The sequence below is a fragment of the Sinohyriopsis cumingii genome, chromosome 17 (genome assembly GCF_028554795.1).
Source record: "Sinohyriopsis cumingii isolate HCF-2022 chromosome 17, ASM2855479v2, whole genome shotgun sequence".
Taxonomy (NCBI): Eukaryota; Metazoa; Mollusca; class Bivalvia; order Unionida; family Unionidae; genus Sinohyriopsis; species Sinohyriopsis cumingii.
This window is the reverse complement of record NC_142977.1, coordinates 36,057,638-36,081,665: the sequence shown is the minus strand read 5'-3', so window position 1 is coordinate 36,081,665 and position 24,028 is coordinate 36,057,638. Positions and strand designations below refer to the sequence as shown.

Sequence of the window (24,028 nt, the reverse complement as noted above, 5' to 3'; positions counted from 1 at the left end):
TATTTGTGTTTGTGTGTCTTTTTTCCCTTAGGAGTTCATTCACTTGGCTAATACAAAGCTGCCTGTAGTAAATCTTAAATCGTTAAATCTTTTCCTTTTAATGAAAAAATATACATATTGTGGTATATCATTGATACAGCGTACATACTATATATATATATATATATATATATATATATATATATATATATGTGTGTGTGTGTGTGTGTGTGTGTGTGTGTGTGTATTCTTGTCTTGCTCTACCTTTTTCATTTGTAATTATAAAGTGCAAAGTTTTTTCCAGAGCTCTTATTTTGTTTTCCATATCACATTCTACAGAGATTATCTCTGTGTTTATAATCAGCTCAATTGGTTGTAGGTATTATTGAATGTAGGTAATTCTTCTGCTTCTCGTGTTACATTCAGCTATGTTTACAGTGCAGTGAAGATATTAAATCTATTTGTTCGCGTACTGTGCTGCCGCAATGTTTTTTTAATCAATACTTTTGGTAGCAACTTTATAACCAATCTGTTCAACAGTTAACGTTTTGATTTTTTTGTCTTCTCTGTTCTCTCTATGTATTATCTACCAAAATATAACGTAACTGATTACCAATTAAAAATTGTTTAGTGACATTTTACATTTGTTTGATCACACAGACCAGTAATAGGGGTGTCCTTCGTGTTTAATTCTTTGTTTATTATTTTATCATTACTTTTTCTCATATACGATTGCTTCCACTGACTGAAAACCTATTTCACCTCTTATCATGTTAAGCCAATGTATTTCTTCACATATGCTACAGGCATACTTTGAAAGTAACCTTTCTATCTTCGGTTTTAATATTGTAATTAGTATTTCACTGCAGTTGCATGTGATGACCATTAACATTGTTATGAAATACATAGTATAAAATCAATTCACCTTGAAAAACAGTTTGAATGGGTCGACACTACAGCTAACAGAACTTAATAGTTGGTGTTACTGACGTAATCAAGGAAAACATCATCATGTCTAGATATCAAATACGAACAAAATGTATCCTGTTCAGCAGATGTCGGCTTAGTTCTCTGTCTATTGAATCCTACTTATTTAGAGCTATTTGTTGGTTGTGAACCCTGGTTTAATTACTGCATCGAGTGATTGTAACTTTGAACTGTGTTTCAAGCCCTCGATATCAGTACTTTTTTCATCGCCTTTATTTGCTTTTATAAGTTCTTTGACTTTGCTCATGTACCTTTCAAGGTTTAAGAACTCTTAGGAATGAAACTAGTATTTGTTTCATTTTCGAGGTGATGTGATAATAAAGTTGGTTTACTGTTTATCAGAAACATTGTTAAACCAAACGACAGTGTATGTGTGTGTGTGGGTGGGGGGGGGATTCTTATCTTCCTTTTCACCCTTTTCATCCGACCCTATCTATTGTGAAATGAAATTTATATTTTAATATTCTTACTGGGTTCATAAACATATTTCTTTCCCTGACTTAACTTCTAACATAATTTGGGGGTTTTCTTCATTTTTGTAGCGTAAATTAGAACAACTGTATGAGGGTTATAGATTTCCCTTTTTCTACAGTTATTATTATAGTGTTTTGTTTGCTAAGTTTCTCTTTTAATGAACTTCCTCCAATAAAAAGTTGCCGTTGCTTGTTGCCGCATTCCCTATCATTTCGTTCATACTTGTAACATACCAATGACAGAAGCCACTATCACACAGGGTTCCATAACTTTGTTATAGATCATCTTTTCCTTATACCAAGTCCACCAAAACGATAGAGCCAATAATTTGCAGCGGCTAATAAACCAGCTGCCTACCACATTCGTTCCACCAGAACATTCAGCCATGATAATTTCTATACATTTTAAAACCTTATATGCTATTTTAAAAAAATTCTGACGTCTCTGTAATTTTTTTAATGTAACCGTTCTGTCAGTAACTTTACTTTGAGAACGGCTATTGATATTATTTATGTAGCTTACAAGTTAAGATATAAAAAGTAAACTAGCATTGACTCCAATTCTTTGTTGCAATCTGTTCTTAAAACCAAATCCTAATCATTCAGTTATCATCACTCCAGCAGCAAGAGCTCCCATGTCACCACCTTTCAACTATTTGATTTTCATATTTTGTCTCTAGTAGATGTTAATTTCTCAGGTTAAACCTTTCTCTTTTCTTAAGTGGTTCCTTGAAGTTGATATGTTTGAATGATATCAGTCTAGCACCTGCTACTGAAAGTAGTGCATAACTGCTTTTTTTGACTTGCTAGCCAACTTTGCGGCTATGTAAAGGTGTTAAGCAAAGCACAAAACAAAGTCTAATTATTCATTAGGGACAACTGTTGAATCAAAGTTTGCCAGTACAAGTCCCTGAGAATATCGAGATGACCAGAATAGACCCAAATAGACCGCTTGATCATCAATGATCTCAAGCAAACACTTTACTAGACTATTACTATGTGAAACTTTCAAAGTTGAGAACTTTCACAATAGAAACGAGAATTACAAGTTATATAAATGTTGTGGTAGTTTTTATTTCAAACACATTATAAATGCAATTATTGAAAATTATGACAAACAAATTGAGTACATCAAGGGAGACATCAGAAAAGCATCATACTCAAATTTATTTTTCTTATTGTTGTAACATTCGGAAAATATTAAAAGCATTATCGCAAATAAAGTAGGACAATAAGCAAATCCAGTGTGTGATTTTAGAAAAAGATTAAGAAAATAAGAAAAACGCTCGAGTCCATTACAAAATAGGAATAGTTAGAAAAACGACAAAAGTGGTTGAACAGTAACTACATTTAGGCTATTGTGATGGAACTGAATTAATTTCGGCATGCATCGATTTCATATTATATCATCGGCATGCATTGATTTCATATTATATCATCGGCATGCATCGATTTCATATGATATCATCGGCATGCATCGATTTCATATGATATCATCGGCATGCATCGATTTCATATTATATCATCGGCATGCATCGATTTCATATGATATCATCGGCATGCATTGATTTCATATTTTATCATCGCCAATAGAGTGATAAAGGTTGGTATCAGTAAAATGGTGATAGAAATTTGTAACTGTGATATGTATGAAGTAAAGATTGAAGAGATGACAATTCAGTATGAAGCTAAGTGGTATAATGAAGCTGAGAAATTGTTATGGAAGGTATCCGTTTCACGCTAGTGCAGACGTTCTGTCAGTGTGATTTGTAGTATTTATGTAATCCTATAATCACATCCCCTTTTCTATCCAAACTAACTCTGTCGTTTCTGTGGTGCATGATACTCTTTCAATGACTTTAAATTTACAGAGGGGATGATTTTAACTAAATATCTCGTGTTTTAGTGCAAGAACTGGCCCATCGATCTTAGACGAGTTAATCTATACTGAATTCTTCATAATAGCAGATATATACCCAAAAGTTACCATCTTAAACTTGAAGTTTGTTCATCCGGGTGTTTAAAGTACCCCACGATTTGATGCAGAATGCTGAAAGACTTTAATACTGCCATGTATATCCCTGTTCAGACAGTGCAATGGTTTTATAACTGTGGTGTATCCATTTCGCTTTCCCTTTTCTGGACCATCGTTATTTAACGTTAGGTCAACTAAACGGTCTTCGGTCATTATACATTTATCGCAAGCATATTTTGTCGGTATTTAGGTATTTCAGAATGTATAATTGATGTTTGGTAAAAATTAATTTAGACGTGAAGCCTTTGTGAAGGTACTCAATGAGTAATACGACCCTAGAAATGTTAACATTTAACTCCACCATACAGTGTCAGTTCAACAGTGAGTAGCCACCGAGAAAGGTGGTAATCATTTAGCGAAGCCTGATTTCAAATGGTCGTTGTAAGTGTTACGATTATTAAATGATGTGTGCACTAACGAATATCTTGACTGTCGCCTGAAGATGCACATTTGTAGGGAGTTCTATTTTAAGACTCCCTGGTGACATAAACTCAAGAGGGCGAATTGACAAATGGTCAGAAGAAGACAATAATTCATTCAATCGAGAAGCATTGTATTGGTAGGAAAACTAACATGAATTTCACGTTCCACATTGCATAAACTTTTAGAAACATTTCGCGAATGGAGGTCCATAGAATACAAGGGCCTATTATGTACTTTCTCGTGTTGACACATACCTTTTTCTGCGATGATGTTAAGTTGTTGTGTTTGGACAAGCTCAGTGAAGAATTCCAAACGAAGTTGTTGGGTCTGCATAGTGGGCACTTGATAATCAAAACTATTATGGCAATGTTTACGATGTTATGCATCTGACCCCAGTGGATGGTAGCACTGTGGAGGAAAAAAATCGAATCTTTAAGGGGGACTGGACCTTAAAAGAAGACGATCATCTAGTCCATTTTTCTGGGGGAACAAACTTGCAAATCAATGATACAACTTTAGGTCCTTAACCTAGCAATCACAAACCCCGTTCTAGATATCTTTAAGAACATAATGCCAAACAATTAAATACACGTTTATTCCTGAAATCAAATCTAGGACTGATCCAATTCATATTGTTCTTGACATCAGCCATTCCCTCAATCACTCGTAAGCAGAAGACTGTAGGACTCCACATCTAAGCTATTATATGTTATGGTAAGAGCCAGGGTATCTTACATAAAGAACTAACTAAGTATGTACCATTTTCTTTCATATTTGTCTCAGGAGACTTTATAGAAACAGCAGTTTCTTTTCACATGACGTCAGCTTAAGTTGCTACGCACATTCGACATGAATCTGATAGCGGGTAATGTAAATCTCGCCCATGTATAAGAGAGGGGGCGTACATTTTAATATTGTAGAAAATCATGACGTGATAAAATTATATATATATTTATTTTTTTACTTTTTTAAATGATCTTGTGAACTAAATTAATCCGCTTATCCAACTGATAAATTATTCGATGCCCATTTTTGTGAAAGTGTGTGCGTGTGTGTGTCTGTGTGAAATAAAAATGTCTCTCATGTAATAACATATTCATCATCACGATGTGGGATAACGGGAGCCCTTCTCTCTTTATGGTAGGTTGCAATATCTAGTCATACTATCAGTTATATACCATGTAATTATAAATATATATTCAGTGTGTTTGTCTAATTAGCTGAGTGTTAATTTGGTTATGTTACCGAGTTGATTCCTATCCTCCTCGAGCCATTTCCTTCAACCGTAGATATTAATTATATTTGTTATTTGGGGTGTAGAGGGATGGACTCTTGACCGAGTGGATGAGTATGTATGTAAGTGTGTATGTATGTATGTATGTATGTATGTATGTATGTATGTACAATTGCAAATGCTGATTTCAAAGAAACCGTATAATAACAGCGTAGGACTAGTATGTTTAGTAGAAAAAGCTGAGACAGAATAAATGTGACAGAGATTAGAACAGAAATACCAGCTTCATGATGGGTGCTATCATAGATAGATAGATAGATAGATAGATAGACTGACTAATTTTGCAGGAATGCAAACTTGGCGAATGTGCGGAGAATTTTTATAAGGATCCAAGTGTAGTGAATGACGCGGTACTCCGAGCTAGGAAAGATTTAGTCCTCTGTGATGAATGCTGTTATACAGGCCTGTGCAACAAAGAGGGGTGCGGTATGGGTAAGGATTTTGTTTTATTTACTCAAGTGTACTTGTTCTCTGCATATATTATTACTTTCCCGATTTATTTCCAGGAACTTTTGTCTGCATATCTTCTTACCTAATTGGTGCATTTCTTGGAAATTATATCTGTATATAGCATTGCCTTTTTTAATCTTTTTTCATACAATTATGCTTGGATATAGTATTGTCTAATTGATATTGATTTATTTCTATGCAAACTAATTTCATCACCGAATGCAATTTCTTCCACTGTATGTATGATATTTTATATGTCTTGTATAACTGGGACGGTGATCTCTAGGTGTTTGTCATCATTTATAGTGCTAATGCAAGGCGGGTGCTAGTATTGATTGTAACCAACATGCCTATGTTCAACAAATCAATATGTACATTAACGTTCACAAGTTGTATAAGGTCTTAAAATGTTTAGACCTGGGCTTGAAATTGAGAAACATTATATGCGCCTAACAGAAGCAAGTAACCTTTCGTTACCAATGGTCGTCATCTTTGATACTTTCGCTTTCAGAGAGGGCTTCCCTTGTCAATGAAAGGCTGCCTGCATATAATGTCTCTTGAAAGATGACATCGCATGGTAATTAAAGTTTGCTAAATCGTGTAGAATGTCTCAATTTTTGAAACAGATTAACGCATTTAACCAATTGAATATAACTTTTCTACGTAAATCGTACCGGTTCCAAAGAAGCGTAAAGAATAACATCTATATATGATTCAAGTTTTTGAAAGATCTATATGTTAAAGAACAATCAACGTTTTCATGTGCATATCATTTGTTTAACGGTTAGATACTTTTCGTCTGGCATATCTGATCGCAGGTTACATGTACATTAACACTGGAGTTTAGATTACTTGTGGATAATGATAACAATTTTAATATCTGAAGAGATGTGCATGTAATATAAGGAAATAAATATAAAAAAAATAACACTAAGAATGTGATATAACGAAATAAATAGAAAAAAAATAACACTAGGAATGTGATATAACGAAATAAATAGAAAAAAATAACACTAGGAATGTGACCAGAAAGGACACGTCTACCTCAGCCGAATATAGTGTAAATGATAAAGCTCTTGACAGATACACAATCTCCAATTTCATAGTAAAATATAGCGATTGCTCTGTCAAAATTTGAAATAAATTAAAGTTCAAACTTAGCATCGTTTTTTTAATATCAATAGACTGTACTAATATTAAATTGGGTTTGAATCCAAGAAATCATAACAGATCAGAAAGCTTATATCCTGGATCAGATAACCCATCTGGTTTGCGTTTTTTGGGGTCCATTCAAATTTATTTTCACAACAAACGCTGCTGTAGGACATCATTTCTTCTAAATTCTATTTTTACACAAAAGTACTAACTTTCTGACAATTGTTTATGGTTTCTGATCGATTAAAAATTATTAGAGAAAAAAATGAATCAAAACTCTTTTGGCTAAATCTTACCTTTTACACTTAAATCCTTAATTGTATTTACTCATGTTTGACTGTGATAGACTTAGGTTTCTTTACAATATCAATATATAAGACACTACACCATTTAAACTGGTTCATAGCCATATTCAGCTTGAATTTTTTAAGCAAAAAGAGTAGACTCGTACTCTTTTATCTCTTGAAAAGCTTTATGTAGAAAAGCATGGAATTCAGATTTAGAGAAAAATCAACTAGCACCCTTTACCTGTGTCCTGCAACTAGTTTCAGTGACCAGCTTAGGGAAAGAAGACTAAACAGCTTAGGAAACATGCTTAAACAACTTAAGAAAACAAACAAACTAAACTGCTTAGGAAAACATGATTAAACCGATTCGCAAGATAAGACAAACCAGCTTGGGGAAACAAAACTAAGCAGCTTAGATAAACAGGGCTAAACATCCTAGGAAACAAGACAAAACAGCTTAGGAAAACAAGATTAACCAGCTTAGAAAACAAGACTTAAGAGCTAAGGAAAACAAGACTAAACATCTACGGAAAACGAGATTAAACGGGCTATTTCTTATATACATAACAAGTCTATTATTATAACAATATTAAATATTCTCAAAAACTTTTTTAAATTTGATAATGACGATACATTGTAAAGATATCTAACAGCGTGTCATATCAAGTTTGGGAAAAATCAGTAAAACTAGGCAATATGATGTGCAACAGGAAGATGTGAAATAGATTTGGGAATTTATATCTTAGAGAGGTGCTAATAACATCACAATATATGTTTCAATGCTTAATACCATTACCAGATATGGCAGTTTTTAATGCGATAAGCAAGAATATATTAATTTAATTTACTTTAATATCCCAAAGGATCATGATCAGCTAAATATCAGAAAGGAAAATGAAGCCTCCGTTTCTACTATGTGTTGTAAATCTAACAGCCCTTCGCAAAGATAATCGTATGAATCTATATGAAATAGATAGCAGCGGGCTGCCAAAAGAACCAATAGTGAGTCTAAATGAGAGTATTACATCATAATCGATATATCTTTTAGGTGCTGGAGTACAAAATAGAAAATCTATTTTAGTTACTAAAATACAAATTAGAGAGTCGGAATATACTGTTGAAGAGAAGGTGAAAATGTTTTAAAATAATTTAGGTCAACAACGCTATGACAGATGGCAATTGTAGAATAAGACTTTAAGATCATCTTTCGGCTTCAAATGTTTGGCTTCACGGTGCAGTTCTTTGGGGACAGTGTATTTGTATTCATACCCAGTTATACGGTGAATAGTGTAGAAGATGGTTATAATAATCTTCTAAAGTCATCAGATTCGTTTAAATTAGGAGTAAATACTAGAGATGAGCGGTATTACCGGTATACCGGTTTACCGCGGAATTTTGTTACTGTAGTAAGACAACTAAATGTTTCACTGTACATGTGCTTCGCTAGTTTCCGTCAGTAAGGAATGTATGGAAATTCCAGAGTAATCTGACTACTAATTTAAACAGTATGTTTCCATTTTCGTGACAAAATAGTTTTAAAAAATCAAACCTTTGGATGAAATTCTAATCATTAAAGAATAGTTTTGTTTAGTTATTTATTAACAAATTTGAATGTGTTAAGTACACGTATTCCTTCGTTAGACTGTTAATCATCCTTTGATTTGCAGGAAAGTAGTTGTTTTCTAATTGAACTTTACGTAATGTCTCCAGTCCACTAAATAGTTTTTCTCGTTTATTGAGTAAATGTGTTTCACATTTGCTGTCCCTCTTTCGATCAATATATTGTCTTGGTGTTGGCATCCCACTAAACGTTTCCGTGCCTATGATATCAATATATTGTCTTGGTGTTGGCATCCCACTAAACGTTTCCGTGCCTATGATATCAGTATATTGTCTTGGTGTTGGCATCCCACTAAACGTTTCCGTGCCTATGATATCAATAGTTTATCGCGTAAATTATAAGTTTAAGTCTCAGTATCTCAAACTTTTTATCAAGAAACTCTTGAATGTCAGAACAATGTCTTCCACGATGTGTCAGGCATTATAGAAGCTTCATCATCTCACTGTAGAGTTTAAATTACTTGTGCAACGATTAACATACACATAGCAAATTGATTTACATCACGTATTGACCATTTCATTCAAGGGGAGGAGGGTTGATATTTCCATTTGAGCTGAAATATTTTAGTTTATTTTAGCTAAAGAATATTAATGTCTTGCAAATAATATATGGATATAATACTATAATATGGTGTTATTTTCCTGTAATTGAAAGCAGGATATTTGTTTCCTACAACCGACAGACGGAATAGTATCAATACACTGCAACAGAACATTAAATTGTTGGTCCCTAATACAATTGCGTTTACCGTGGTACGTATCGCGTTATGTTCAGATACATATGCCATTAATAAGAAAATAGCATTATCAGCTAAGAGTCAGAAATACCATGTCTTCGTTATGCAGGTTCTCCGACTGTTTGCTATTCTTACCGATGAGACAGGTAATTGATAAGATATATACCACAAAGAAAAAGTTATAGCCGATGGCGTTTCGCCAAATACCGCCTTGATGTGATGAGCAAGTTAGATGATGTTATTGACAGTGACTTATACATGATAGCAAACAAATGCAATTATGAAGGTAGACGGCAACCTGACACTGGGCAACAATGCTACACAGCCCGAGCAGTACCAACATGGAGGGAGCGCAAACAGAATAATCGATGGCAAAGAAGTTTGAAGGAGGCTGGCGTTGACCACCTGCCACAGCGCCAATACAACAAGATGTGCTTGCCGTTTCGAGTGCACAAGGTGCAGACTGGCAACATGCAAACTATTTCAGCAGTGCCTAACAACAAAACAGTAATAGTAGTGGCTGGCATTGCGTGGGGAAAATCAGCCATCTGCAGCCATCTGGTTTATTCGCTCCTGAACGACGAGCACCATGTTCAGTGCCGTCCGCTCTCTCGCGTCTGCGAGTGATTTTACTAGCATGAGGCTCAGAGAGGCAAATATTGCGGCTATTATGACAATAATGATGCCAACATATACTCGGACTGCCTGCCAATGACACTGTCGTGGATTTTCAAGAAAAAATTATACAATGACGCTAATAATACCGTAACCTCAGCCAAAACCTTTTCTGCGAAAGTTTTCAGCTTGCCGGTTAACCGCTCTATTTATTTGCGTTGATGGGGTCAGGTTTAGGTGTTGAAACGATCAGATGAGGGAGGAGACGTTGCGACAGTGCTGCTTTGATTATGAGAACATTTGTGCTTATTCAACCCAAGCGAAGTGAGAATCGATGTTATGGTGATACCGTTTTTACGGTGGAGTGCTTGCAGTCGCATGGTGATGAATGTATGTTGTGGAGCAGGATTTTCTGAATCCAAGAAACGTGGCTGCGGGATAACCTCTCGATTAATACCGGTTCCTTCTCTCCTCCGTATGCGTTCGTCCTTTTCCCAGTTTTATCTCCGGGCTCGATGTTTTGATCTTCCTCTTGGATAGGAATTATTTCTTGTACCGCGATGTAGTTTTTTGAGCACTGTGTAAGCTTTCCATGAGTCATTGGAAGCTTGGGGTTGTGGCCTATGATATCATGCATCTAGAGGATTTTATGGGCCTATGCTTCAACTTCTTTGATTTCCATTTCTTCTGATCCTTACCGAATGAGCTCTACATCTTTCGTCCCGCTTTTGTCAACCAGAAGCTCGTTCTGAGCTATGGCGAACAGCATTCGTTCTTCGACCGATAGTGATTCATCTTTAAGCCCTTTTGCTCAAAGGAACTAAACACACTACTTCTATTTTGTGGATAGATATTGGGCCTTGTATGTGTTCGCAGAATCCGGCTCCTCCAAACTTAACTGTGAGGGAGACGGACATATTGGCTTTAAAATAAAATTTGCAGGTGCGTTCCTCGGAGAAGTCCCTGTTTTGTGGTATGAATTTAACCCGGCTATGAGTTGATTTAATTCCATTTCCTGTGATTATATATTTTTGCTCTCATAATCTGCCAGGAAGCTAATCCCGAGCAAGGAAGAGCTGCGAGTCGTTTGCCTGAGATTATCTCCACCTGATGTGGCTAACGGATGGGTGTGATCAGTGATTTCGTTAAATTCGTGTCATACGGACAGCGCTCTTCGTGCCTAAGGTTGGTCATTTCGACGTCTTCAGTCATAATATCCAGCTCAAGTGAGGAGAGCACAAAAATAAGTTGCATCTAGTCTTAACATGTTAAAGAAAGGACACGTGAGCTTCAAAATGCTAATGCAATTATAAGTGGGCAAATAAGCTCGATCCGTTTCGCGATCTTCTCCATTCCTTTGGGGTGAATGAAATCTAAAGCACCGTTGTTGTGACTAATAACCCAAGCACATTAAACTAAAACCAGCAGCTTGTCGTCAGATTTTCCATAATCCCAAAAGATCAGAATAGAGTTTGAAGGTAACAAAATTTCTCCTACTGACCATGCCGATATTTAGGGCGTCTACATATAACGCTCTCCGACGCGCAAAGAGCAGACCAACTCAGCCTATCAGGGTATACAAAGCGCCAACACTGCCGCCATACGTATATACGTTGTTTACAAAATGTATGTCCAAAGTCATCGACATATACACATATATAAATTCTAAGACATAAGTGGTGAATTCGGATATTGCGCTTATTTGTTATAACATTATAAAAGGAAAAGTCCTCTGTGAAAAGATATTGACAATCTTACATTCCTAACTGCATGTCGTCATGGCCGCACAGCTCATTTACAAATACAAAAACAGATAACCAGCACATATGCAATGCCGAACAAGGTGCAACGTGTTCTTTCATAACCTACAGCTACACTGCACCATAATCGTTGGTCGCTGCTGTTGAAAATGCTTCAATCGCATTTAAAGTATCACTTTCGCTTTGTCATTGTTACCCCTACTACAGACTAAACAAGACATAATACTTACGTGCAGCGGCCAGTGGGATTCTCAGAAGAACAGTTTTTGAAGGCTACTCATGCGCATGGAAACACTACTGTCCTGCCAGATTCTACAATGTGGTGGTTTTATATTTTGTACGCCACCAGCAACACCATAACACTTGTGACCTTAACCTATATTATGTTAATGCATACTTAGAGTTAGAGTCAATCGCTCAACCTACCACATCCAAAACTTCAAAAGATCCAGAGGTTACAATAAGTGACATAAATGCTGACGAGATATGGGTTGACAGCAATCACCCCGTGGTTCACAAACCCGAAGTATATTGTGTTAAACCAACACTAGCACAGAATCATGACTGCCTGTCTGAGTTGGTGGCTTCTAGTGCAACAAAATAATACACCGGCAGACCACTTACTATTGCAGTCCCTGTGACGGTGAACGACGAAGCGGTAAAAAGACCTTTGACATATACAAGACTACACTTCTACGCTGGGATCATCGCTGCTTACAGAACACAGCAGTTGCGAGCCACATTCTGCCTACATGATAATTGTGAAAAGTCCTGCGGGTGACAAGGAATGGGGTCAAATAATCCCGACTACTTTGTCGAATATTAATATCCACCATTACTTAAAGTACGACGAGGTACTAGCACCATTTGCAGCTGTTATGACTACCTGTATATTCCTCCATTATTAGAAGAAACAATAAGAAATTAAATGCACAGCCAATGATGAATGTACAAGGCCAACCAAATACATACATAACTCAGGAAGTGGCACAAGTCACCAAGGTTAAACACCCAAGAAGAATTACTGATGATACAAGACATACCGATATGATGAAACAAAGCAGAGCTGTGAAAAAGGGGAGACTACCGACAAGTACGACGTTGTTGCTGCAGCTGAAGGTCAAGAGAAGCAGCAGGTGGCGATGATATGTTATGTTCTTTCCGGTTACCTGGCTTTTGTAGCTGCACTTCATTACTCCTCATATGCGTTAGAGAGCAAGGCAGCAACAACACAATCGCTAGTTCGTGCAACGCAGTTACAAGAGCAGCCATCACAAGGGGAAAAGGCAACGTATGGGTACCCTGTCGTGATGACAAGCACCGCATGTGCTTACGTCACATATCAGTGGTATATGTATTCTACGCCTGGATCCAGAAATTAAAAGCAAAAACGACCGTTGTACATAATCTTTCAGTATAGCAAACCAGGAGAGATAAATCGAGGAAGGAAAGAATGCTATAATCGAAAGGTCACTAAGTTATTGGAGAAAGAAAATATCAAATACTCTTCAAACAATACAAACAAATAGCGTCTTTGTAGAATGGTTTAATCGAACTCTTTAGCATAATATGTGATATTTTACTGAAAACGAAATCAAACAAAGTGTTAATATATTATAAATACTTACTAATAGTTATATTAACTCATAGCATACATCTGTAGATATGTCACAGGTTGAAACAAGCAAGCAAAAAACACATCTAAAGCATGGATTGATTGATTTGGCTATCTTACAGCCGATACCTATGGAACGCCTCAATATAACATTGCTAAGTAAATTAGGATCTCAGCAAACATGTTTGATACAAGCAGTCTTCATCATTTCACAGAATAGATAATTAAAATCAAACCAGAAAGTTTAAAGGAGCTTTGGTGCTTAAATTATAAATTTTAAATGCACAGGATATGGAGGGAATAATTTATCAGGAATGCTTATCTCCATACGATAAAAAATGACGTCATCGAGGCTGAGAGAATTTTAAAAACAACACGAATGATAGGTAAAAAGTATTCTTTCAAAAATTGGAAGGGATATGGTGATTCTTGGAATAGTTGGGAACTTAAAGAAACAGTTGACTCGCTAGTGAAGCAGTCCTAACTCCGGAGCACCAGCAGTTCCGTCTAAAGTCAGCGGCATGGTACTGTAAATTTTGGTAGTAATATTGATATGAAAAAAAGATTATATTATACCAATGGAACCAATCAGGTGGTAATTTGTGTATTGAAAAATTAAATCTTTGTATCAGATTGAACGTAGAAATACAGTTTGCAAAAGCTGCACACATTCTGCAAATGTAGATAAAACTTCCTGGTATAATTATGTATGAAATAAAAGAATCAACGAAAACAACAAAGAAATATATGCACGTCAATGAGGGAAAAGTTATACGAAGATGCACAATACCGCCCATAAAGAGTGAATTACGCAGTAATTTTATAGATGTATAACACTATAAAATAAAATTAGAAAAACATTTACAGCGTTTATTGGATTTTTAATTGAAAGTAAATACTACTATTTATAAATGTCAATAAATTTGCCTGAAACAGAGATATCAGAATCCGACATATGAAGTACAGTATGACTGACATTGGTGAAAAAGGTATATAAGGTATCAAGAAATCTGTTGTTGAGAAGCACCTAAACTTAGAAATGTGTAGAGCTAATTTCACCAAATTATAAATTATCTAGACATGAATATAATTACATTCTACAATCATGACATATACAATATCACGATAAATAAGGTTGCTCTGATATATATCCCAGAATTATGTAGGGTCATGATAAATGTTGTTGCCATTTCATATAACACACACTCATGAGATATGTAATATCACGATATATACGGTTGCCCTTTTATATATCGCAGAATTATGTGACATATATAGCATCATGATAAATATGGTTGCCATTTCATGTAACACACAATCATGAGATATGTAATATCGCGATATATAAGGCTGCCATTTCACCATTTGATGATAAACACTGTGTTGGATAAGATGTTATTCGTCTCGATTTATATTAGCCAAAAAATTTCCTTTTTATATAACATTCTTCATAAGAACTCAATCTACGGACTAATAAAATATGTGTCTTCTTTCCTATGCTTAATTAATACAAGGTGAAAATAGATATGAACCAATGCACATGGTTTAGTGTTAAAATATTGTAAAGAAGCCTAAGTGTTGCTTAAATCAATCATTATGTATATATATATATATATATATATATATATATATATATATATATATATATATATATATATATATTCAAAATGTGTTCTGAAGCAGTGTCAGAAACCCAACTATTAATAAAAAATGTTTGGATTTTATCAACAAAGAAGATCGTTTTAACAGGTGTTTCAGATCTGTTTTTTGTCAAAAAGCCCAAAAATGTCAACTAGCCCAGACATCGAAGTCATAAAAGGGCCACAACTCAATCAAACTGATGGAAAATGTGAAAATCTAATAGCACCTACATCTTTTCAAGGAATAGCCGGATTAAGTCCATCAAAATTTATTAAGCAAGAACGGTATATGAATATAAAGGCGCTTTTGTATGTTAAACACGAATCTAGTCCATCTTCAAAGCTACAGCGGTGATAATCCTAACAGACTAATGTCTCGTCAATAAAGAATTCGATGGAAAATCTTCTTTCAACCAATTAAATTTGTCAGTTATTGAGTAGGAACAGATTATGTAATGCAAAGACAAACTTCTAATTAAATTAAGGGATGTAATTCAAATACATTTTAATTTTTTTAAATATAAAAACTGTACTTAACCAACATCTTCAAAGCATAAAGCCCCATATCATATTTCGTTCAATCCATAAAGTCATTTCAAACGTTATAAAGCAGAAACGTAATTTTTAGTTAAACACTTTTTGGTCAAATTGTTTTTAAATTGACGGAAAAAAACCCAACATTTAATAGTGTACACTGCAAGTCAAGCAAGATCAAACGCTGATGGAATTAAGTCACGTGACATGTATATATGAGCTATTCCCAAAGAATGGTTTTAATCATGAAAACCTTCAAAAGTTATTTAGCGAAAGCAAATTACGTGACGTGTTTTCATGGGGCCGAGCCAGACCAATGGACGTGGGTAACATAACACCATCCGGCATCCACTCTTCCACAGAAAATACAGCGAGCATAATCATTGCCCCTCATCAAAACTGCAACGCGCAATCTTCGAAATAGTTTTTGTGTATTGTAAGCAGACATCAGTAGTTAAAGGGGGCACTTTACGGACAATGGGAATTAGCATTAAAAACACCCCTGGGTCAGTTTACGGACAATGGAAATTTAACATGGCGAAAAATCGTGGGTCAGATTACGGACAAGGGGAATTAACATGGCAAAAAATCGTGGGTCACTTTACGGACAAGGGGAATTTAACATGGCGATAAATCGTGGGTCACTCTACGGACAAGGGGAATTTAACATGGGATTTTTTTTTTTTTTAAATTTTTTTAAAAAAAGGGGTAGGCAATTTAAAGACTATCTCTTTTCGAGAAATATGGGGGCCCTGAAAAGGGCCTTTGGGTTTTCTTCTTCTTCTAATTTCTTCTTTTCCTCCACCAAGTTCTTATTTTATCTCCTACACTCTTCTTCTCTTTCTTTTTTTTCTTCTCCTCCTCTTCTTTCTTCTTCTCTTCCTCCTCTTCTTTCTTCCTCTTTTCATTTTCTTCTTCTTTTTCAATTTTTTCGTTCCAATTGCGTATTCTTATTCTTTCCTCTTCATCATCCTTCTCCTCCTTGATCTCTTTCATGACACCACTAATCTTGTCCTTTGCTTTCCTTAAGTTATTAATTTCCATCTTCACACGATGGGGACTATAGGAATAATGGTCTTCAACCAGTCTTAATAGCATCTGTTCCATTATTCCTAAGTTGTCTAAAACGTCTTGCAAGGTTTGTATTTTGTCCATTTGGTTTGACGCCATCTTCTTTTTATTCTTTGCAGAATGGTTTGAACGACGAATACTGTGGGTTATTATAGTGAAAGCGCGGACGTGATGGAAAACATCCCCTAAAAACATAAAATTAATCTTACCTAGATCATGACCCATCAACGCGCGTACGTGAAAGAAAACATCCCCCTACTTTTTCATTTTATATAATATAACCCCAACTATACTCTTCACATACTCTAAGAAACCCATAATCTACTATCCACACCAACCTACTTTATCACTTACAAACACAAACACACAATCACTCAAACACATACCCTCACATTTTTATAAAAAAGAGTTAGTGTTTATATTCACACTACTCTACCTACATACATTGGCAAATTGATCGTTATTTCTTTTCTAGAGTATTGGGTAGCCCTGAAAAGGGCTGTTTTGTTTGGAACTTCATGGACACCTGGTTAATGGTGGCACCTTCCAGGCCTGGCGCCACATACGCATCTTATCCCCCAGTTACTTTTTACCTTTTGGGGGGAGAGAGCAGAGGCAGGATATGTCGCTTCAGAATCCCAATTTTCGCTCTCTGGGATTTTGAAATTTCTTCTCTCCTTTTCCTCCTCCTCTTCTTTGTATCTTCTCTCCTCCTCTTTGTATCTTCTTTCCTCTTCTTCTTCTTTATATCTTCTCTCCTCCTCTTCTTTGTTTCTTCTTTCCTCCTCTCTTATCCTTCCCTCCTCGACAATGGCTTCCGCGGCCAGTTCATTTAATATGCGCCTGGCATATTCCAGATGCACATGAAGCTCCAACAGTTTCTCAAGTCTCGTGTTCATTTTTTGGTGTTGATCAATCAACAAGGGTAGCTGGACTGCCGAACGACTTTCAATTTATACTGAAAGCGCGGACGTGAAGGAAAACATCCCCTAAAAACATAAAATTCATCTTACCTAGATCATGACCAAAAAACAACAACAACGCGCGGACCTAAAAGAAACACTCACTCACTTTTTATTCTACCCATCACCAAATATACACCTCAAGCAGCCCAAAAAAAACAAACATCATTTTAATCTACTATCCACACCAACCTACTTTATCACTTACAAACACAATCACACAAACACATACCCTCACATTTTTTAAGAAAGAGTTAGTGTTTATTTTCACACTACTCTACCTACACACATTGGCAAATTAATAGTTATTTCTTTTCTAGAGTATTGGGTAGCCCTGAAAAGGGCTGTTTTTTTGTTTTGCTATGGCATTCTTTTTTTAGTTTCTAAGAATGCGATGTCCTCTGAGGATAGACTTTCTGGCGATAGGTCTGCTTCTTCGGAAAGAGAAGAAGAATTCTTTGGTGTCGATACGACAATCGACAAAGCCTCTGTCAGCTTCAGGTTGCTGCTGCTGCTGTTGCTGTTGTTGCTGCTGTTGCTGCTGTCTCTGAAGTCTGTACTTCTCTGTCCATTCTTCTTTCTCCCTGTTCATTTCTTCTCTGAAGAGCTCTTCTATCAGGTCTTCAGTGATTTTTAACATTCTCACATTCTCTATTTCTTCTGGTTTCGGTATCAGACTGTGTCTGATCCTATGCAGATTCACGTAGGCTTCGTTGAGCTTAGCTAGTTTGGAGCACATCTTCTTAGGAGGATGAGTCGACAATGGATGGCTAGACTGGGAACAAACCGGTTCTTAAAGTTAAAGCGCGGACGTGAAGGAAAACATCCCCCACACGGTTTTTTCGAGCCGCAACGTTCATGAGAGGGATAGTAAGAAATGAAAGAGCATCAATCCAACATTCTTCTAGCTAAACAAAAGACAAAGACATTTTTTCAAAACACAACATTTTTTATTCAAAAATCACTTAACACTAAACAACAACATTTTTAACAATAATCCAACACTATAACATCAAACAATTTTTTTCAAATTACAAACATTTTTTTTTCTTCAATTACTAACTACTTTGAACAGGGCTGACAACGTTGTGAATGAAATTGTGATTTCCACTGTTGGAAATCATTAGGCCATTGTTGGACACTACGTTTCCTAGCTTGAGACAAAAGATAAGCATAATGGTCACAAAACCATCGATCTACTTTCACATCATTTCTAGCAGAAGAACGAGGATCAAAATGAGTCACTAAATGTTCTAAGGAATAGCCCAGGCTGCGATGATGCAGAAAATACACACAGTACTGTCCACACACCAAGGAATCTGTGCCTTGTAATTTCACATTATTGAATCGGGTGGTTTGAGCATTTCTTCTCATAAAGTCGATGATATCGTCTTCCAAAGGGGGCAATCCGTACGAATCGAAATATTCCACACATCCTTCTTGAGGAAAGTAGACGGCTACCCAGTGGGTTCCTGGGAGATGACTGTCGTCCGTGTTGATCACGTAAGCTTGATGGTCTTTAGGTTTGCGATGAGGGAGTTCATCTTTAGCACAGACGACAGGATTCCAAGAAGACGTATACGAACTGTGGTTCAAAAGGTAATAAAGTTCCCAGGTATCCATTGATTTGTGTTTTTTTCTTCACAGGTAATAATAAGTCGTCAATTCGATCCTGACTTTTTGCTTGAAAATGTCTGACGAATAAACGGTTATTTGTTCTGTTTCCTCACTCTGATTCAGGAGAGCTTCGATACGATGGATCTCTTGAGTGGTTAATGGTGGACAAGAATGTTCACGCAAGTCTTTATACCACTGGTGCAACACGTCTTTGTTCGAGATGAGACTCCAAGCTTCGTCCAGATACTCGTCCAATTTTTCTTCTTGACTTAACATCAGGCATTTATCGTGTTGAATTTGACTGGGATGATCGTTTTGACATCCATAACAATTTTTCTTGATCAATTCCGTCATTTTGTCGACCAAGTGTTTGGCAAAACAGGAGACTAAATGGGCTTCTTGTTCTGGCCATCTCGACTTCATCATGATCACTTCTTCTTCTTTTTCCACGGTCTCCTTACATTCCATCTCCAAAGTTTCTCCATTAGGTAAAGAGGGATAACAGTCTTCCATAGCTTCTAATAATCTAGAATGACTTCTCTCAAACTGTTGATTTCTATGGTATTATCGAATTCGGCATACAGGATGACGTTCACTGTCTATTTCAGTGTTTCTGCAAACTGAAGTTCCACACGAATCTGGCCAGATTTTATAGGGTGGAAATGTCCCTCGTCGCTGCCTTGGTCTGGAGTGAAATCAAAAGCCCACAAAGCATAGCCTCCGTCATAATCGTCGTACTCAATGCCGTGACTGGTGTTGGTTCCTAACTGGCCGGTGGCTTCGTACAGGGACAAGTACGATCTCAAGTAATTTTTGTTGACAAAGTCAGGTTCGAAAGGTCGGGTACACAAGGTCTTGCCATCGCGACTGACTTCGATTTTCTTCACGTTGAAGTGTTGAAAGTTGAAAGGATTTTCTTTGATGGCTCCGTTGAAGGCTGAATTCGAGACCATACCAAGGATTAAACGCTTGGGTAGCTGTCCTTGGAACAGATGATCTTCGGTTATGGATTGCAGTCCACTGGAAATGGTGAACGTTTTCACTTCCACACGTCGTATGGGATACTTGGCGGTCGTTCTGCTCAACGTTTGACTGATGTCGTTACCTACTTTGGGTAACACTTCCACGCGTCGTACGTAGAGTTTGGCCTCCTGGATTATGCTTTTAGGAGCCTTAGCAGGATCAGCAGCCTGCAAATGGAAAGCGGCACTGCTGCGATTCAGTCTCAAGCGGACATTCACCCCGTTCAGCAAATATTTCTCTTGCAACCACATGTCCAAATGCAAACGATCCATCAGTTCTAAACTTTTCTTGTTTAAGATTTTTTCTTCTCTTGCCTCAAAGCCGGAATTGCTTCCATCTATTGTGTCGAACTTGCCCGCTACGTCAGGTACCCACAGCACACAGGCATTGAGATGACTATCCTTGGCATCTGTTCCGTACGTCAAGAGATTTTCCAAGTAGGCACGGTAAGGGTATGTATCCATGCTGCTGCTGACTAGTTTGTTATTCAAGTACAAATCCACTGAGCTGAACAAGGAATGCATGAAATTGTTGACGGGAGCTATTTCGTCAGCGTCATCTACTCCACCATTATCTTTTTCTAGAACTTGGACTTTCAAGTACAAGTAACTGCTATTCAGATCGATGTAATCTTCGGGCTGTCCCTTGATTTCGAACTCGATGGGAGCGGAATCGGTCAGTGAGGAGACGGGATGAAATTCCACCCATTGAGATTCTTGCATCGTCATCATGGTGGGGGGCATGGCAAACAGATCCAGTTCCGTCTTGGAACATGCGCAAGACTCTCGGTGCATCATTTTTTCTCTGTGTCTCAATAATCGAAAACGTCTAAGTCTCCAACGGTTCTTCTTTTCTTAGCCTTTCTCGCTTGAAGTCTGGTGAAAGGGTGTTTTCTTCGTCGTCTCTTTCTGCCTTGTCCTTGCTGAATGCTTGACTCGGTAGCGTGCAGGGCATTTATAGGTGTCTCTCGTCGGCCCAAAATGTCTTTTCCCGTTTGCAGCAAGACATTTTTGCCTGCCCTCATGAAGGCTTCTTTAGGGTTTTGTTTGTCGATGATGACATTTTGGAGAAATTCTTTGCCTTGTGTCAGTGCCGCATCTTTCAAGGCGTGCAATCCTCGTGTCACCATCGGTTTCAACACTGGGGCCACCGAACGAAAGGCCGATTTTAACATGTCTCCTAAACCGTGTCCTCGTTGTCGAGCCACCCCTTGGTACACTGGATACATGACTTACTTACGAGTCGTGAGAGAACCGTTTTCGAAAATGGAGTTTCACCGTGACTTTTCCTTTGGTGAATGGAATATTTTGTCCCAAATCTCCTTTTATAGTAATGTTGACCGTGTCCAAATACGACTTGCTGACAGGTAAATAGTGAGGATGGACAAATTCGCGGTGGACGTGATAAGTGTTTCCACCTTCCTCGTCAGCGTTTGTGGCAGAATCCACTTTGAAAGGAATGACACGCAGTAACGGCACGGAGGTGTGTCCCACCACTTTGTATTCCACCACATCGGAGTACACGAAGATCAAATTCAGTCCTTGGTTCAGTTCTACCGGGAAACGAAAATACTTGGCAAAAGAGTCGTTGTCATAAATGACTGGTAATTCGGGGGATTTTTTTTGTTCTCCTATCTTCCTCATCTCCGTGTCACCGCCCAATATGTCAAACAATTCAGGACAAAATAAGAAAGACGTGAATTTTTTGGACCCCTCAGAAAATTTCATCAGAAAGCGACGAGCTATTTTGTGGTATTCCAGGGTGACACTTTTTTGGACATTCCCCAAAGCTTTCAGAAACACGCCATTAAACTTGGAGGCTATGGCGCTGACCAAATGATGACCACTGAAATAATAGCCTGGGAGAATGGACAAGTTGTAGGTCCACGTTTTAGTTTTGTCATCATAGGTTTTATTGGTATATGTGCCAATCTTATCCAACTCCTCTTGCAATTGTTTGTCATGAACTTCTACCTTAAAATAATTTTGATTGGGAATGACTTTGTGGACTTGGGTTGGGTGAATCATTTCCACTAAAGCCACTTCCCAATGGGCTTCGTGATCTAAGGGGATGGCTTGAGGTAATTTGGCCGTGTAACAGCACAACGTGTTGTTGGGAAACACCTCCATGGAACTGTCACTGGGTAAGGTTAAGTAAAATTGATTTTGGTGACTCATAATTCCAGAGTTCTGTGGCTGTCCGAGGGAATATTAGTGGATGTCAGAGGTGTGTCTCCGCCCAAAATGGGGTTCTGGTTGTGGTTGTTGTTGGAGTGGTGACTGGCACTGGCACTGGACACAACGTTCCCGTTCGAGGAGAATTTTAGGGAGGGATTGGGAAGCAGGTAACCGATGCAACTGCTCAATAAAATGGTCCACAATTGTTTGTCTCCTTGTTGCAAACTCAAATTGGCAATGGCTGCCCCGATGACACAATACACCACGAAGATTTGGCAGAAAAAGACGATTTGCGTTTTAGGCACACGTTCTCCGCACCACACCCACAAAGGTTGTTTTTGTAAATCTTGCACAGAAGAACTAGGGGAAGAAGGAGTGGTCGACGTAGCTGCGTCTGATGTGTGAAAGGGCATGATGGTCACTTCTTCTTTTTATAGTCGATGACTTGCGAAGCGTCGATCCAAGAATCGAAACTGGGTGGATATCCTTTCCAACGTACTTTGACTTCTTTGACACGTCGTTTGCCCACTTTACGGGTTCTGCGTTCGAGAATGCTTTCGATGTCGTACACGTCGTCTTCTTTTTTGGTGACACGTTGTAACTCGGGCAAATAAAACGTTCCTTTGAGCACTTCTCCGTTCATGTCTTCCAATTTATAGACGGCAGGATGACGGCCATGCACTCGTCCAGTGACGCGAAACAATTCGGTCGTCCAGTTAGGTAAGTAACCTTTGTCGAAAGTGCGTTTGGTTTTGCCAATGCGCACCCAATCTCCTACGGTCAACTCTCCACTTTTCTCGGGGACAGCCCTCGTCGGGGACGTACCGAACAGGCGCTCGAACACCAGCACTTCGTTGTCGGGAGTCACGTCTTGCGGGGCACGTCCGATGCTTCGATGGTAAGATTGGTTGTACGCTTGCACCAGGTGCGGTAAGATGTCGATGTACTTCAGAGTGTGGTGATGCGTAAAATATTTCCACATGCGTTCTTTCAAAGTACGTTGAAAACGTTCCACGATGCTGGCTTTGGTTTCGGGATTCTCGGTGGTAAAAAAATGAATGTCACGTTTCTTTAATTCTTTTTGGAAAGCTTAGTTCAGAAATTCGGTGCCTTTGTCCGTTTGCCATCGAAGAGGGTGACGACCGCTTTGTTTCAACACCCGTTGCAGGGCTCGCACTAACTCGCTGCTCGATTTGGAAGTCAAGGGCACGACCCAGGCAAATTTGGAAAAGACGTCGATGACACAAAACAAATATTTGTAGCCACGATTGTAGCTGGCCAAATGAGAGACATCGGCTAAATCGGCTTGCCATTGATGATCGATGCCTTCCACTCGGGTGCGACTTCTGGCAAACTTGCGTCGAATGGGTTTGTGTAAAGTGTAGGTAGCTTGTTCTTGTAACCATCGTTGCACTTGAGGTAAACGGAGACTTTTCAGTCGAGTTTTGGCAGCACGATACAATTTTTGAACTCCTGCGTAACCTGCAGGATGTGAGGGATCGTAGTAAATGCTGGCTAAGACTTTTTCCATTTTTGTGTTGGTGTGTTAATAAGTCACCCACTCTTCGGTGATG

At 37.8% G+C, this 24,028-nt stretch overlaps 1 protein-coding gene across 1 annotated transcript in view; it reads left to right on the top strand.

The window, feature by feature from the left end:
- The window catches only part of LOC149778424 (uncharacterized), a 166,654-nt gene that overhangs the window by 78,797 nt on the left and 63,829 nt on the right, over window positions 1-24,028 (top strand). The window contains exon 6 of the mRNA XM_089939250.1: window positions 5,479-5,623. Coding sequence (XP_089795376.1) covers window positions 5,479-5,623 — 145 coding nt within the window. The remainder of the gene's footprint in view (window positions 1-5,478; window positions 5,624-24,028) is intronic.